Below are 18,188 nucleotides of genomic sequence, written 5' to 3'. Positions count from 1 at the left end.
TTCCTGTTGCTCGTCAACCCTGTAACTCGCTGTCTCCCTCCTGCTCCTTGCCCCTGTTGGTCGCTGCTCCCCCTTTCTCACCAAGCACCCTCCCAACTTGCTGCTTCCCTGTCCCAAACCTTCGCTGTGTTCAAGAACACTGGATAGGGGTCTGAGATGAGAGGAAGTGAGCAAGGGCAAGAGGGAGGTGGTGAGCAGGCCGCAGGAAATACAACACTTGTGGCTCAACTATTCAATACTGCTGGGTCAAACCCAAAGCAGCAAAATGGGGGCTGGCTTGAGCAGATTTGACAATTAGCCCAGAGCATTCTGTGGAGTTGTCCTTCCATCAAAGTGGCCCCATTGCAAGAGTTCTGTTAGGACCTAGGTTCTGCTCCATAGTGATCGTTGCTGCATTGGAGGAGGGGCAGTCGTACAACACCAATTGTTTGTCCAGTAGGGCCATGATCCATGGCTTGGGAACCTGTGGAATGGTGGAAAAAGGCGCTCTAAAACCCATTACTCCTTCATGGGCAATTTTCTTTGAGGTGTGTAGTAAGCACCCTTTGCTACTATTGTCAAAACAGAGTAATTATTTTAGAAGTTGTATGAATGCATATTTTTGAATGATGAAGTAACAAAAACAGATGTTGACCTATAATGCCTGAATGTAACATTTTGATTTATGGGGCAAGATTAACCGTCAGGAGTTTTATGCCATTTGCAGGAAATACACATGATATTAAATCAGATTAGGAGGTTCTGTAATTGCATAATGGATTAGGCACATCAGTTTTAGTATTTCATGTCATTAAAACAGGCACCAGGTGTCACTATTCATTGATCGGTATGGTGCATTGTACCTTTGTGCTCTCGAGTGGAGTCTTGAGGGAGGGAGGGAAGGAAGGGGGGAGAGAGAGAGGGAAGGGGGGAGGGGAGGTATTAAATGGGGGGGTGGCCATGATTGGGGAGGGGGTACGTGGAGGTTTCAATAAGGGATGGGGGCGAGTGAATAATTGGGGGGGAATGGAGGGGTACGCATTAACTGGGGATGAAGTTGGGGAGATTAGAGCACATTGGGAGAGATTGGGGGGGGCAATGGGAGAGATTGGGGGGGCAATGGGAGAGATTGGGGGGGCAATGGGAGAGATTGGGGGGGCAATGGGAGAGATTGGGGGGGCAATGGGAGAGATTGGGGGGGCAATGGGAGAGATTGGGGGGGCAATGGGAGAGATTGGGGGGGCAATGGGAGAGGGAGAGATTGGGGGGCAATGGGAGAGATTGGGGGGCAATGGGAGAGATTGGGGGGCAATGGGGGAGATTGGGGGGAGATTGGGGGGCAATGGGGGAGATTGGGGGGCAATGGGGGAGATTGGGGGGCAATGGGGGAGATTGGGGGGCAATGGGGGAGATTGGGGGACGTTGGGAGAGATTGGGGGACGTTGGGAGAGATTGGGGGACGTTGGGAGAGATTGGGGGACGTTGGGAGAGATTGGGGGACGTTGGGAGAGATTGGGGGACGTTGGGAGAGATTGGGGGACGTTGGGAGAGATTGGGGGACGTTGGGAGAGATTGGGGGACGTTGGGAGAGATTGGGGGACGTTGGGAGAGATTGGGGGACGTTGGGAGAGAGTGGGGGGTGAAATGGGGGAGAATGGGGGAGATTGGGGTGAAATGGGAGAGATTGGGCGGCAATGGGAGTGATTGGGGGCCAATGGGAGTGATTGGGGGGCCAATGGGAGTGATTGGGGGGCCAATGGGAGCGATTGGGGGGCCAATGGGAGCGATTGGGGGGCCAATGGGAGCGATTGGGGGGCCAATGGGAGCGATTGGGGGGCCAATGGGAGCGATTGGGGGGGCAATGGGAGCGATTGGGGGGGGCAATGGGGGAGATTCAATGATAATCTATGATTAATCTAGGACAAAGGTTCGGCACAACATCGTGGGCTGAAGGGCCTGTTCTGTGCTGTATTTTTCTATGTTCTATGTATTTTCTGATTTTAATTGACAGTTCTGTATTCCGGAATTGCCTAAACTTGGGCAGAAATGCTTGCCAATGCTTCAGTCGTGTGGTTAACAGTATTACATTCCACATTACTACTTCCGGAACCTAATTTATAGTCTTTAACTCAAGTTGTATCGTTTCAGTGTGTTGTTTACTATCAGTTTAGAAAAATTGAGGTGTGTTCAGGGTGATCTTTGCATATAGTGTCCAGTCTTGATTTGCAGGAAGCATTGGTTTGCCTATCTGCCTTGTACAGAAGTCAAAATATTGGGAAGAATCCTTTATTGCACATCTTGAAATCTTTGTAATGCTTTCATACACAATACTGCCATAGTTTGCAGTTCCTTCAAATAATTGAGGATGTGCACATTTTTCTCATTCATATTTGGCCCTCTATCTTGCAAGTTAATTTTTTTATTGAGTTTATGGTTGCCATGCTAAATTAGAAAAAGAACTGGGCAAGGATTATACAAGCCATGGTTTTGTTCATAAAGCTTTTGATTATGGAATCATGTACGGATTCAGAGGCTATTCACCCATTATGTTTGTGCTGAAACTGAGAGTAACGTTTCTTCCTTTAATTTTTTCAAAAAAGGAGGAGGCCAAACAGATGCACAATCAGCAGAAATCAGGCTCTCGATCTGACTCGCGTGAGGATGAAATCTCTCCCCCTCCACCCATGAACCCGGTAGTGAAGGGGCGGCGACGACGTGGGGCAATCAGTGCTGAGGTTTACACTGAGGAGGATGCTGCATCATATGTGAGAAAGGTAGAAACAAGACTATATATATATATATGTTCAGAGTACCTTTTTGACATATTTCATTGGTATTGCGTGTGAACAGCTCTTCAGTACATGGTTACTTCAGGTTGTGTACAAACTAATTATCTCAACACAAGTTTTGCTGGTCATGCAGTGAAGTTACTTCTGAACTGTGACATTTGATTGTAAGATGAAGGGTAGAGTTTCAGTTGGTAATATCAATGTAATCCAGACAGACACTGCCAATCCAGTGTAAAAGATTGGATGAAGTTAACCACAAGTGAAAAGCGCCTAAAAACACTTATCTGTGTTTTCTGGAAATTTTTATGCTGGTTTAAAATTTAATTTGCCCAATCAGGACACTAACAAAACTGCCCATGCACCCTGTCAAAATTGCGAGCTTTCTTCCACTGATTGGAGAAGACTCTTCAAATTAATCATTTTTTGGGGCGCATAGGCACAAGAATGTACATTTTAAAAACTTTCATTGTTTCAAAGAGTGTTTAGTTTGCTATATAATTACACTTTTAAATGGTTCAGAAAAGTTGCTGATGTCGTTTTAAGTATTTTTAAAATCGGATCACTCAAATAGGATGACTGGATACTTTAAAAAAATGTTTAGCACCCTTAAATACATCAAGTACTTTTTAATGGAAAGAAAAAAGCAAACTGTAGTTTTCTCTTGTGTTGTCCAATTGCATGGGTTGGTTGCAGAATTTACATTTGTGATTATGCCAATGCATGTGTTCTAAAAAAATATTTTATTCGGGCATTTTCATAAAAACAAACCAAAGCAGAAACAAAATCGTACAACACTAAATAACTACCCCCCCCCACCCCCATCTCCCTTCTCTCATTCTGCCTTCCCCATTTAAACCCCCTTACCCCTCCCCACCCCCAACTGACTCCTCAATCAGTTGGTTTAGCACAGGGTTAAATAGCTGGCTTGTAATGCAGGCCAGCAGCACGGTTCATTTCCCGTACCAGCCTCCCCGAACAGGTGACGGAATGTGGCGACTAGGGGCTTTTCACAGTAACTTCATTTGGAGCCTACCTGTGACAATAAGTTTCGTTTCATTTCAATCCCCCTTAAAGAAGTCAATGAACGGCTTCCACCTCCGAGCAAACCCATCAACCGACCCCCTCAGGACGGACTTGACCCTCTCCTGCCTCGGGAATTCTGCCAGGTCACTCACTCACACCCCTGCTTTCGGCGGCTCTGGGCCCCTCCATCTAAGCAAGATCCATCTCCGGGCTATCAGGGAGGCAAAGGCCAAGATATCAGCCTCTCTCCGACAGTACCTTATCCTGCAACCCCAAGGGTGGTTACCCAGGAAAAGACGGCACCTCTCTCCTCACAAAATCCAGATCTGCAGGTACCTAAATCTGGTTGTCACAAATCGGTGCCCATACCGAGGCACCCTCCACTCCCAAATGTTGTCTCCACTGTCCCCACACCCTGAAGGCCGATACCACCACCAGGCTGACAGTGTCTGGCCGAGAACAGCAGAAGCACCGTCAACAACACCCTTAAGCTCGTTCCCTTACAAGAAGCCGCCTCCATCTGCCCACACGTGGACCCCTCCCCCACAATCCAATTCCTGACCATGGCAATGTTCGCTGCCCAGTAGTAGTTCATTATATTCGGCAATGCCAGACCCCCCCCCACCCCACCCCTGCTCCAAAAAAGCCCTCCTGACCCACAGGGTCTCCCCTGCACACACAAAAGAGATCAGTGCGTTGACCTTTTTAAAGAATGACTTTGTGACAAAGATCGGGAGTTTCTGAAAAACGAACATGCACCGTCATTTTTACTGTCTGCACCCGTCCTGCCAGCGACAATGGCACCTCAGTCCCACTTCATCTGCTCCATCAACCGGGTCAAATTCAACTTGTGCAACTGCGTCTAACCCTGCGTCACCTGAATGCCCAGATATCTAAAGCTCGCCCCACTACCTTAAACGGCAACTCCTATAATCCCCTGTCCTGCCCTCTGGCTTCAATCGGGAACACCGTGCTCATTCACATGTTTAACTTGTACCCGGAGAACTGCCAAAATCTCCATCATGCCACCCAATGGGTTCGAAATGTATAACCACAGGTCGTCGGCATTTAGTGAAACCCTGTGCCAACCCCTCATCCACCCTGGGAAACTACAACCCATCTAAGAACTGCCGCATTCCCTCCCCCACCCCGGACAAGGGTTCAGACTCATATAATCTATAGAATGCCTCAAACAAACCATTGACCCCCTCCGGGCTCAACCTTGGATGTTCTCATCATCGATCCCTTTCCAGCTATGCCACATCAACCACGCCCTTGTCAGCAACCTCCCCTTTCCCAAACAAAGCAACAACCCATCCGCCGTGTCTACATCCTGATCTCTTCCCCCCCCCCCAACCACCACACCACCCCGATCCTCCACCTTCTCCTTCAGCCTCTTCTGGATTTCCCGCATCATCCACACCTCGGCCACCCAGGACACCAGCTCTCTCCCTCTCTCTTCCTCCCCCCATGTACGACCGCTCACTCCATGGCTGCCACCGGAAGTTTATGCCAATGCACGTTATTGGAAACCTGAACTGTCACCTAACCAGCACAATTTCCCCAAATTGTCCAAAGCCGAAACTTCTCAATAAGGCTTTAATCTTTTGTTGTCAGTTATCTATTAAAAGCAGAATGTGTTTATTCCATGACTACATAGGTAATTCCTAAAGATTACAAGACTATGGCTGCCTTGGCTAAGGCCATTGAAAAGAACGTGCTGTTCTCACACTTGGATGACAATGAAAGAAGGTGAGGCATTTCTGATTTGAGGGTCTGACTGATGGCAAAGATGATTTAACCTTGTTTGTTGTAGAACTCATTTTTGTCCATGTCAGCTTCACTTGATAGGTGGAACTCTCTTCTGAATCAGAAATTTGAGGGCGTAGAATTCAGCGTGTAATTATCCCTTCAGTATGGTACAGAATGTTGTAATGTTTGAGGTGTTAAACTGGACACCCGTCCTCCTGTTCAGGTGCATAAACAAGACCGTACAACCCTGTTTGTAGAGGGATGGGCTAATGTTCGTCTTTCAACCAAATTGCGCAACATAGATTAAAACAAAGAACGAACAAAGAACAAAGAAAAGTACAGCACAGGAACAGGCCCTTCGGCCCTCCAAGCCTGTGCCGACCATGCTGCCCGTCTAAACTAAAATCTTCTACACTTCCTGGGTCCGTATCCCTCTATTCCCATCCTAGTCATGTATTTGTCAAGATGCCCCTTAAATGTCACTATCGTCCCTGCTTCCACCACCTCCTCCGGCAGCGAGTTCCAGGCACCCACTACCCTCTGTGTATAAAAAAAAAACTTGTCTCGTACATCTCCTCTAAACCTTGCCCCTCGCACCTTAAACCTATGCCCTCTAGTAATTGACCCCTCAACCCTGGGAAAAAGTCTCTGACTATCCACTGTGTCTATGCCCCTCATAATGTTGTTGACCTCTATCAGGTCGCCCCCTCAACCTTTGTCGTTCCAGTGAGAACAAACCAAATTTATTCAACCGCTCCTCATGGCTAATGCCCTCCATACTAGGCAACATCTTGGTAAATCTCTTCTGCACCCTCTCTAAAGCCTCCACATCCTTCTGGTAGTGTGGCGACCAGAATTGAATACTATACTCCAAGTGTGGCCTAACTAAGGTTCTATACAGTTGCATCGTGACTTGCCAATTTTTATACTCCGAGCCCCGGCCAATGAAGGCAAGCATGCCGTATGCCTTCTTGACTACCTTCTCCACCTGTGTTGCCCCTTTCAGTGACCTGTGGACCTGTACACCTAGATCTCTGATTGTCAATACTCTTGAGGGTTCTACCATTCACAGTATATTCCCTACCTGCATTAGACCTTCCAAAATTCATTACCTTACATTTGTCCGGATTAAACTCCATCTGCCATCTCTCCGCCTAAGTCTCCAAACAATCTAAATCCTGCTGTATCCTCTGACAGTCCTCATTGCTATCCGCAATTCCACCAACTTTTGTGTCGTCTGCAAACTTACTAATCAGACCAGTTACATTTTCCTCCAAATCATTTATATGTACTACGAACAGCAAAGGTCCCAGCACTGAACACTGCGGAACACCACTAATTACAGCCCTCCAATCAGAAAAGCACCCTTCCATTGCTACTCTCTGCCTTCTATGACCTAACCAGTTCTGTATCCAACTTGCCAGCTCACCCCTGATCCTGTGTGACTTCACCTTTTGTACCAGTCTGCCATGAGGGACCTTGTCAAAGGCCTTACTGAAGTCCATATGGACAACATCCACTGCCCTACCTGCATCAATCATCTTTGTGAACTTAACAAAAAACTATCAAGTTAGTGAGACACGACCTCCCCTTCACAAAACCGTGCTGCCTCTCGTTAATACGTCCATTTGCTTCCAAATGGGAGTAGATCCTGTCTCGAAGAATTCTCCCTAGTAATTTCCCTAGAACTGATGTAAGGCTCACCGGCCTGTAGTTCCCTGGATTATCCTTGCTACCCTTAAACAAAGGAACAACATTGGCTATTCTCCAGTCCTCCGGGACATCACCTGAAGACATTGAGGATTTCTGTCAAGGCCTCAGCAATTTCCTCTCTAGCCTCCTTCAGTATTCTGGGGTAGATCCCATCAGGCCCTGGGGACTTATCTACCGTAATATTTTTCAAGACTCCCAACACCTCGTCTTTTTGGGTCTCAATGTGACCCAGGCTATCTACACACCCTTCTCCAGACTCAATATCCACCAATTCCTTCTCTTTGGTGACTACTGATGCAAAGTATTAATTTAGTACCTCACCCATTTCCTCTGGCTCCACACATAGATTCCCTTGCCTATCCTTCAGCGGGCCAACCCTTTCCCTGGCTACCCTCTTGCTTTTTATGTACGTGTAAAAAGCCGTGGGATTTTACTTGACCCTATTTGCCAATGACGTTTCGTGACCCCCTTTAGCCCTCCTGACTCCTTGCTTAGTTCTTTCCTACTTTCCTTATATTCCACACAGGCTTCATCTGTTCCTAGCCTTCTAGACCTGACAAATGCCTCCTTTTTCTTTTTAACGAGGCCTACAATATCTCTCATTATCCAAGGTTCCCGAAATTTACCGTATTTATCCTTCTGCACAGGAACATGCCGGTCCTGAATTCCTTTCAACTGACATTTGAAAGCCTCCCACAAGTCAGATGTTGATTTACCCTCAATCATCCGCCCCCACCTAATAGTGTTATAATTAACCGTCTCCCAATTTAGCGCATTCACCCTCGGACCACTCTTATCCTTGTCCATCAGCACTTTAAAACTTACTGAATTGTGGTCACTGTTCCCGGAATGCTCCCCTACTGAAACTTTTACCACCTGGCCGGGCTCATTCCCCAATACCAGGTCTAGTACAGCCCCTTCCCTAGTTGGACTATCTACATATTGTTTTAAGAAGCCCTCCTGGATGCTCCTTACAAACTCTGCCCCGTCCAAGCCCCTAGAACTAAGTGAGTCCCAGTCAATATTGGGGAAGTTGAAGTCTCCCATCACAACCCTGTGGCTTTTACTCCTTTCCAAAATCTGTCTTCCTATCTGCTCCTCTATCTCCCGCTGGCTGTTGGGAGGCCTGTAGTAAACCCCCAACATTGTGACTGCACCCTTATTCCTGATCTCTACCCATATAGCCTCGATGCTCTCTGAGGTGTCCTCCCATAGTGCAGCTGTGATATTCTCCCTAACCAGTAGCGCAACTCCGCCACCCCTTTTACATCCCCCTCTAACCCACCTAAAACATCTAAATCCTGGAACGTTTAGCTGCCAATCCTGTCCTTCCCTCAACCAGGTCTCTGTAATGGCAACAACATCATAGTTCCAAGTACTAATCCAAGCTCGTAAGTTCATCGGCCTTGCCCGTTATATTTCTTGCATTAAAACATATGCACTTCAGGCCACCAGACCCACTGTTTTCAGCAACATCTCCCTGTCTGCTCTTCCTCAGAGCCATACTGGCCCTATTCCCTAGTTTTCCCTCAATGTTTTCACCTTCTGACCTATTGCTCCGGTACCCACCTCCCTGCCATACTAGTTTAAACCCTCCCGTGTGACACTAGCAAACCTCGCGGCCAGGATATTTATGTCTCTCCAGTTAAGTTGCAACGCGTCCTTATACAGGTCACACCTGCCCCGGAAGAGCTTCCAGTTGTCCAGATGACGGAAACCCTCCCTCCTACACCAGCTGTTTAGCCACGTGTTTAGCTGCTCTATCTTCCTATTTCTAGCCTCACTGGCACATGGCACAGTGAGTAATCCCAAGATTACAACCTTAGAGGTCCTGTCTTTTGACTTTCTGCCTAGCTCCCTGAACTCCTGCTGCAGGACCTCATGCCCCTTCCTGCCTATGTCGTTAGTACCAATGTATACAACGACCTCTGCCTGTTTGCCCTCCCCCTTCAGGATGCCCTGCTACCCGTTCTGAGACATCCTGGACCCTGGCACCAGGGAGGCAACATAGCATCCTGGAGTCTCACGTCCACAGAAGTGCCTATCTGTGCCCCTAACTATACGGTCCCCGATGACTATTGACCTTCTGCGCTTTGACCCTCCCTGCTGAACATCAGAGCCAGCTGTGGTGCTGGCCATTCATCTAATTTATCTTTTATAAGACTTCTCCATGTCCACCTACATAATAGTTCAGAAGTAATTCTTCAATTATAAAATGTTTGAGATGTACTTGGGGCAATGACGCAAGATTCTATATACATGCCAAGTAGTCTTTGGGTGATGGGAGATTTTGAATTTAACAATGAGAGAAGCAGTTTGAGACATGTTCAGTCTTTTGATCTCCTAGCCTGTATCAGACATCAAGGCAAGTTAATTACTGACTTGACACTACCCCCAGAAATTTGTGTTTAACTTGACCTTTGAAGAGCCACGATATTGAGACATTTTGCACTCGAGTATTTGGGGAGGTTTCTCATTTTCTACATTTTTTTGTGTGACAGCTGTTGAATTGCAGTTTTGATCTTCACATATTCTCTTCTCCCTCCATTCTACTAATTAGTCTCTAGGACAGAAATTGTGTGAAGGTACTGAAGTATTGTTTCTGTGGATACTTCACGTGGATACCATGTTCCATTTTTTGTTTTGTGCAGATAACAATTTAAATGCTTGCTACCTCTAAATATTTTACCTTGGTTGCTCAAACACCGTCTTTTACAGGGGGTGGCTGGTGAGAGGCCTGCACACTAATTTTTGAGTTGCTGGCAGCCAAAAAGCTGTGCAGCTTAGAGTGAACATTACTCCTAAGCTTAAATGCTGCATTGCTCTGCTAGGAATGGACACCAATGGGATGAAAGTGTGGTAAATTTTATTTTGACAGAACTTAACCTTCAGTTCATACAAGAACCGGCACATACTATCTTATTCATTCATGGGACATGGGTGTCATTGGCTCGGCGTGCATTTATTGACCAATCCAATTGCCCTTGAAGGTGGTGGTGAGCTGTCTTCTTGAACTGCTGCAATCCATGTGATTTAGGTACATGCACAGTGTTAGGGATGGAGTTTCAGGATTTTTACGTAGTGACCGCGAACAAGCAATGATGTATTTCCAAGTAGGATGGTGTGTGGCTTGGAGGAAAACTTCCAGGCGGTAGAATTCCTACGCAACTCCTGCCCTTGTCCTTCTAGATGGTAGTGGCTGTAGGTTTGGAAGGCGCTGTCTTGAGGAAGTTTGCAGAGTTTCTGCAGTGCATCCTGTAGGTGGTACACTTTGCCACCATAGTGTATCGGTGATGGAGGGAGTGAATGTTTGTGGATGGAGTGCCAATCAAGCGGAATGCTTTGTCCTGAATGATGTTCAGCATCCTGTGTTTATCATAGATTATCATAGAATTTACAGTGCAGAAGGAGGCCATTCGGCCCATCGAGTCTGCACCGGCTCTTGGAAAGAGCACCCTATCCAATGTCAACACCTCCACCCTATCCCCATAACCCAGCAACCCCACCCAACACTAAGGGCAATTTTGGACACTAAGGGCAATTTATCATGGCCAATCCACCTAACCTGCACATCTTTGGACTGTGGGAGGAAACCGGAGGAAACCCACGCACACACTGGGAGGATGTGCAGACTCCGCACAGACAGTGACCCAAGCCGGAATCGAACCTGGGACCCTGGAGCTGTGAAGCAATTATGCTACCCACAATGCTACCATGCTGCTGGAGCTGCACTCATCCAGGTAATTGGAGAGTATTCTGTGGTAGATGGTGGACAGGGGTCAAGAGGTGAGTTACTCACCACAGTGCATCGGTACACTGATTTGTTCTCGTAGCCAATGTATTCCTATGGCCAGTCCAGTTTGGTTTCTGGTCAATGGTAATCCCCAGGATGTTGATAATGGGGGATTCGATTATGTTAATGCCATTGAATGTCAAGGGGCAATGGTTGGATTTTCTCTTGTTAAAGATGGTCATTGCCTGGCACTTCTGTGTGAATGTTACTTATCAGCTCAAGCCTAGATATTGTACAGGTCTTAGTGCATTTGGAAATGGACTGCTTCAGTATTTGAGTCGCAAATGGTGCTGAACATTGTGCCATCATCGATCAATACCCCACTTCTGACCTTATGATGGGAAGATCATTAATAATGAGGCAGCTGAAGATTGGGCTGAGAATACTATCCTGAGGAACTCCTGCAGTGATGTCCTGGAACTCAGATGATTGACCTCCCAAAAAGCACAACCATCTTTCTTTGTGCTAGTTATGACTCCAGCCAGTGGAAAATCTTCCTGATTCCAGTTTTTCTAGGACTCCTCAATGCCACACTTGGTCAAGTGCTCCCTTGATTCCCAGGGCAGTCACTCTTCCCTCGCCTCTGAAATTCAGTGGAGAATTTTCCTCAATTCCCATTGATTCCAGTTTTGCTAGGCTCCTTGATGCCATACTCTGTCAAATGCTGCTATGATATCGAGGGTAGTTACTCTTCACTCACCTCTGGAATTCAGCTTTTTTGTCTGTTTGAACTCTGGCTGTAATGAGGTCAGGAGATCTGACCTTGGCGGAACCCAACTGACGGTCAGTGACCAGATTATTGCGAAGCAAGAGCCGCTTCATAGCTATGTTTTAAAAAAAAATTTAAGAGTACTCAACTTTTTTTCAAATAAGGGGAAATTTAGCGTGGCCAATCCACCTACCCTGCACAACTTTGGGTTGTGGGGGCGAAACCCACGCACCCTGGGAGAATGTGCAATCTCCACACGGACAGTGACCCAGGGCTGGGATCGAACCCGGGACCTCGGTGCCGTGAGGCAGCAGTGCTAACCACTGCGCTACCGTGCTGCCTCTTCGTGTTGTTGTTGGTAACCTCTTCCATCATTTTATTGATGATCGCGAGTAAGTGGATAGGGAGGTAATTGACTGGGTTGGATTTGTTCTGCTTTGTGTCTCAGACATACCTGGACTATTTTCCACTTTGCCGAGTAGATGCCAGTGTTGTAGCTGTATTGGGGCAACTTGGCTAGGTCTCCTGCAGGTTCTGGAGCACAAGTCTTCAGTACTTTTGTTGGAATACTGTCAGGGCTTGTAGCCTTTTCAGTATCTAGTGCCTCCAACTGTTTCTTGACGTGGAGTGAATGGAATTTGCTGTAGTCTGGCATCTGTGATGTTGGGAACCTCTGGAGCAGACACAGATGGATCGCCCACTCGGCATTTCTGGCTGAAGGTTGTTGCAAATGCTTCAGTCTTGTCTTTTGTATTGATGTGCTGGACTCTCCTATCATTGAGGATGGGGATATTTATGGAGTCTCCTCCTCCAGTGAGTTGTTAAATTGTTCACCACCATTCAGGCCTGGATGTGGTAGGACTGCAGAGCTTCGATCTCACCCTTGCTGCTTATGCTGTTTGGCATGCCAGTAGCCCTGTAGTGTTCACCAGATTGACACCTCATTTCTAGGTATTCCTGGTGTTACTCCTGGCATGCTCCCCTGTACTCTTCATTGAACAAGGGTTGATTCCCTGGCTTGATGGTAATGGTAGAGTGGGGGATATGCCAGACCATGAGGATACATATTGTGGTTGTGTGCTATTCTGCAGCTGTTAGCCCATAGTGCCTCAATGTTGCCTAGTCTTGAGTTGCTAGATTATTCAAAATCTATCCCATTTAGCACAGTGGTAGTGACACACCACATGTTCAAAGGTATCCTCAATGTATCTCCTCAATGTGAAGATGGGACTTTGTCTCCACAAGGACTGTGTGTGGTGTTTACTCCTAACCATACTGTCATGGACAGATGTGTCTGCACCACAAAGGTTGGCGAGGATGAGGTCAAGTATGTTTCCTCTCTTGTTCCCTCATCAACTGCCGCAGACAGTCTAGCAGCTATGTCCGTTTGGATGTGGCAGTTCGGTTTGTAATAGTGCTACTGAATCATTCTTTGTGATGGAAACTGAAGTCCCCCACCCAGAATACACTCTGCACCCTTCACTCTGTGTTTCCCCCAAGTGGTGTTCAACATAAATAAGTACTGATTCATCAGTTGAGGGGGGTGGTACATAATCAGCAGGAGGTTTCCTTGCCCATGTTGACTTGATGTCATGAGAGTCATGGGGTCAGGAGTCAGTGTTGAGGATTCCCACGGTAACTCTCTTCTGATTGTATGCCACCTCTGCTGGGTCTTTGGCTAATGGAGCAGGACATACCCAGGTGAGGTGATGGTGTTGTCTGGCATGTTAAGGTATGATTCTGTGTCAGGCTGTTGCTCGACGAGTCTGAGAGATAGATCTCCCAATTTAGACATAGATGTCAGTAAAGAGGTCCTTGCGGGTTTGACAGGGCTGGGTTTGCTGTTGTTGTTTCTGGTGCCTCAGTCAATGCAGGGTGGTCCTTCTGACTTTCTAGCGGTCTGATGCGACTGAATGGCTTGCTAAGCCATCTCCGAGAGCATATACGAGTCAACCACATTGCGGTGAGTCTGGAATCACATGTAAGCCAGGCCAGGTAAGGATGGCCGATTTTGTTCCCTGAAGGACATTAGTGAACCAGGTGCAATTTTAATGACAATTGACTATATTTCATGCTCATCATTTGACTTTTAATTCCAGATTTTTATTGATTGAATTCAAATTCCACCATTTGCTGTGGGGGGGGGGATTTGAACTGGGGTCCCCAAAGCATTACTGGCCCAGTGTCAATACCATTAAGCCTATCTCTTGCTGTCATGTTTATTAAAATAATTCTGTTGAGAAGCAATTTTTGACTCTATTTAATTTTTCTTTTAGTGATATTTTTGACGCTATGTTTCCAGTCACTTACATTGCTGGCGAAACAGTCATTCAGCAAGGTAAAAAAAACAATCTCTTTGCAGCTTAAAAGTAGACTGTGTCTAGATTTAAGATTGATTGTTAACATTAGGAATTTTTAAATATACGAAGAATCAAAATGAAGATAGTTATGATTTTTGGATTTCTCTCCAATCCTCCTATTGTGTTCAAGGGTATTCTTCTCATCAACCTTTACCCAAGGTGTTGTCTCTGTCCCAAGTTATGTAGAATGATACAATAGCTCAGTTTTGCTCCCAGTTCTGTGCCTAACTGGATACCGTCAAAATTGTGTAGCACCATTTATCTTGGAATGTTTGCTCAAAATAACATTCAGATATAACGAGGAAAAGCAAAATAGAAATAGTATTAAACCAGGAAGAAGGAACGAAACAGGGATACATTTAAAGGAGGATAATATTGATACACTTGAAAGTTATAACTCGGCAGGGTGAACTAGATAATAATCGTTGGATTTTAGAGATATAAGGAGGGCATTTGGCCCTCTCTAGGTGCTGACTGACAAGTTGCCATCCTGCTTAATCCCATTTTCGAGCTTTTGGTCGGTAGCCTTGAATAGTATTTTTTTAAAAACTTATTTTATTACAAACTTGTATCAAAGAGGTTACAGCAAATAAACACCCCAGGAACATACTTCCCAACAATCAACTATACAGTCTGTACAAATTTTTCCCCTTTTCACCCCCCCCCCCCAAACCCCAACAAATAGCTCCTCAAACACGGTCACAAACACCCCCCACCTTTTCTCAAACTCCCCTGCTGAACCCTTAACTCATACTTTGTCTTCTCTAACCGCAGGAACTCCTACAGATCGCCTAACCATGCCGCTACTCCCAGTGGCGATGGTGACCGCCACTCCAGCAAAATTTGCTGTTGTGCAATCTGAGAGGTGAAGGCCACAATATTGGCTGTCCTCCTCTCCATGAGCTCCGGCTTCTCTGAAACCCCAAATATCGCCACCAAAGGGTCCGGGTCCACCTCGTCCTCCACTATCCTGGCTAAAACCGCGAACACTCCCGCTCAGAATCTTCCCAATTTTTTGCAACCCCAAAACATGTGCATGTGATTCACTGGCCCCATGCCCACACCTCTCACACTCATCTGCTACCCCCTGAAAGAACCCACTCATTCTTGCCCGAGTCACATGCACCCTGTGCACAACCTTAAACTGCTTCAGGCTCATCCTTGCACAAGAGCAGGCCCCGTGTACCCTTCGCGGTGCCTCACCCATACTCCCCAATTGATCTCCATTCCCAACTCCGCTTCCCATTTCTCCTTGATCTTCATCACCCGCTCCCCCAGCCATTTATATATATCCCCAATTTTTTCCTCCCCTTCCACATCCGGAAACAGCAGTCGCTCCAGCAGGGTGTATCCAGGCAACCTAGGGAACCCCCTCCAGACCTTTCGTGCAAAGTCCCTAACCTGCAGATACCTGAACTTACTACCCATTGGCAGTTCTACCCTCTCCCTTAGCTCCTCCAGACTGGCGAACCCTTCCTCCAAATACAAATCCCTCACCTTGAGCCTTGAATATTATGGCACTTCCAAGTGCTTATCCAACTACTGTGGGCAGCATGGTAGCATAGTGGTGAGCACAGTTGCTTCACAGCTCCAAGTCCCAGGTTCGATTACTGGCAGGGTCACTGTCTGTGCGGAGTTTGCACGTTCTCCCCGTGTCTACGTGGGTTTCCTCCGGGTGCTCCGGTTTCCTGCCACAGTCCAAAGATGTGCGGGTTAGGTGGATTGGCCATGCTAAATAAACTCAGCAGGTCTGGCAGGATCTGTGGGGAGAAAGTTATTGTTTTGAGTCCATAAATCACCCTTCTACAAAACTGTTTTTATTAAAATGGCACCTGGGGTGAAAAACTTCAATGAAGTGGATAGACTGGAGAAACTGGGATTGTTTTGCTTGGAGTAGGGAAGGGAAAAGGGAGGTTTGATAGAGGTGTTCAAAATCTTGAAGGGTCTTGGTAAAGTGACTTAGAAACTGTTCCGATTGGCAGGAGTGTCAGCAACCAGCTGATGTAGATTCACGATAATTGGCAAAAATAATTAGTGTTGTTGTTGAACTTTGGATGTACTTCCTGAAAGGGAGGAGAAAGCCGATGCAATAAGTTTCAAAAGGAAATTGGATAAGTATTTGCAGAGGGAAAAATTTCAGTCCTATGAGTAAAGAGGAGGGATGTAGGTATTTGGATAGTTTTTTTCAAAGTGCTGGAATGGACGTGTATGACAGATTGAATAGCCTCCTGTACTTTATCGCACTGATTCTATCGAAAGCCAGTGGGTGCCTTGAGTTGTTTGTTCTCTTTGGGGTTTTAGTTCAGATGGGCAGCATGGTCGGTGCAGGCTTGGGGGGCCGAAGGGCATGTTCTTGTGCTGAATTTTCTTAGTTCTTTGAAAGGTAAAATGTACGTGTGGACAAGAGAAAGGAGAAATTTAATTTTGTGTTAAGTGGATTGAGAGCCAGAAACCTACTTTGAGCATTTGCAGCCCAAACTTTAATTTTATTTAAAAAAAAACAAATTTAGAGTACCCAATTCATTTTTTCTAATTAAGGGACAATTTAGCGTGGCCAATCCACCTACCCTGCACATCTTTTTGGTTGTGGCGGCGAAACCCACGCAAACACGGGGAGGATGTGAAAACTCCACACGGCAGTGACCCAGAGCTAGGATCGAACCTGAGATCTCAGCGCCGTGAGGCAGCAATGCTAACCACTGCGCCACCATGCTGCCCCAAACTTTAATTTCATGAGGGGCATCGTTAAGAGTATTTCAAACTGCTTCCGGTTGCGGCGATGCGTAGCTAAGCCACACATTTCAGTAGCTCCTGCTATAACGGACTTTTGGGCTCTCTGGACGAGCCCCAACGGAAACCTTTTGATCAAATCCCGTGTGGGAAGGTGAAGTAAGGTCCCCCTTCCGTCGTGTGGCGTGGATTAGCAGTGGAGCGGCGGAAAAAGAGGCTTTGGAGCAGCGGCAGAAACGAGGGGGAAAAAACAAGATGGCGGAGGACGGAGATCGAGCAGCATGGGGGCCGGACCAGCAGGAGTTCCTCAGGCGCTGCGTGGAGGAGCTTAAAAAGGAGGTGCTGGCGCCAATGCTGTTGGCGATCGAGGGGCTGAAGGAGACCCAGAAGGCCAAGGCGGTAGAGCTCCGGGAGGTGAGGGATAAAACTAACGAGGACGAGATCTTGGGCCTGGCGGTGAAGATGGAGGCGCACGAGGTGGTGCACAAGAGGTGGGCCGAGAGATTCAAGGCCCTGGAGAACAGGTAGAGGAGGAAGAATCTCCGGATTCTGGGTCTCCTCGAAGGAGTGGAGGGGGCTGATGCCGGGGCGTATGTGAGCACGATGCTCCATTCGCTGATGGGTGCGGAGGCCTCTCTGAGCCCCCTGGAGCTAGAAGGGGCTCACCGGGTCCTGGCGTGGAGACCCATGGCTGGTGAGCCGCCAAGGGCGATAGTGGCGAGGTTCCATCGCTTCGCGGACAGAGGGAGTGTCCTGAGATGGGCCAAGAAGGAGCGGAGCAGTAGATGGGCGAATGCGGTGATCCGAGTCTTATCAGGACTAGAGCGCGGAGGTGGCAAAGAGGACAGCTGGCTTCAACCGGACCAAGGCGGTGCTGCATAAAAAAAGGGTGAGATTCGGAATGTTGCAGCCAGCGCCACTGTGCGTCACTTATCAGGACTGACACCGCTATTTCGAAACGCCAGAAGAGGCTTGGACCTTTATTCAAACAGAAAAATTGGACTCGAACTGAGGGACTGTGGTTGTAGGGGAGATGTTGACTGTATACAGGGTTGTAAATATGGGTAAAGAATGTTTCACGGGTGGGACGATGGATGGGGATGGGGGAAGAGTTTTTTGATGGGAAAGTGGAGAATGTAGGCGTCGGTGCTGGAGGGAGGTGAGACTCTTGGATGGGGGAAATTGGGATAAGGCCGCAACAGGAGCTGCGCCACGGGGCGGGGCTGGCTCAGGAAAGCACTGGCTTTTTCCCGCGTTGGGGAGGGAGGGGGGTGTGGATGGAGGAGCGCAAGGAGGAGGAGGGATTTCCACACGGGTGGGGGGGGGGTTGTCAACGGGAA

The 18,188-nt window shown here is 47.3% G+C and overlaps 1 protein-coding gene across 1 annotated transcript in view; it reads left to right on the top strand.

Moving 5' to 3' along the window:
* LOC140395554 (cAMP-dependent protein kinase type I-alpha regulatory subunit) overlaps window positions 1–18,188 on the top strand; it is a 55,946-nt gene that overhangs the window by 16,618 nt on the left and 21,140 nt on the right. Inside the window, exons 2-4 of the mRNA XM_072483481.1 lie at window positions 2,580–2,753; window positions 5,452–5,543; window positions 14,035–14,096. Coding sequence (XP_072339582.1) covers window positions 2,580–2,753; window positions 5,452–5,543; window positions 14,035–14,096 — 328 coding nt within the window. The remainder of the gene's footprint in view (window positions 1–2,579; window positions 2,754–5,451; window positions 5,544–14,034; window positions 14,097–18,188) is intronic.

The sequence above is a fragment of the Scyliorhinus torazame genome, chromosome 18 (assembly GCF_047496885.1).
Source record: "Scyliorhinus torazame isolate Kashiwa2021f chromosome 18, sScyTor2.1, whole genome shotgun sequence".
In the NCBI taxonomy this organism is placed as follows: Eukaryota; Metazoa; Chordata; class Chondrichthyes; order Carcharhiniformes; family Scyliorhinidae; genus Scyliorhinus; species Scyliorhinus torazame.
This window is presented reverse-complemented; position numbering and strand designations above follow the sequence as displayed.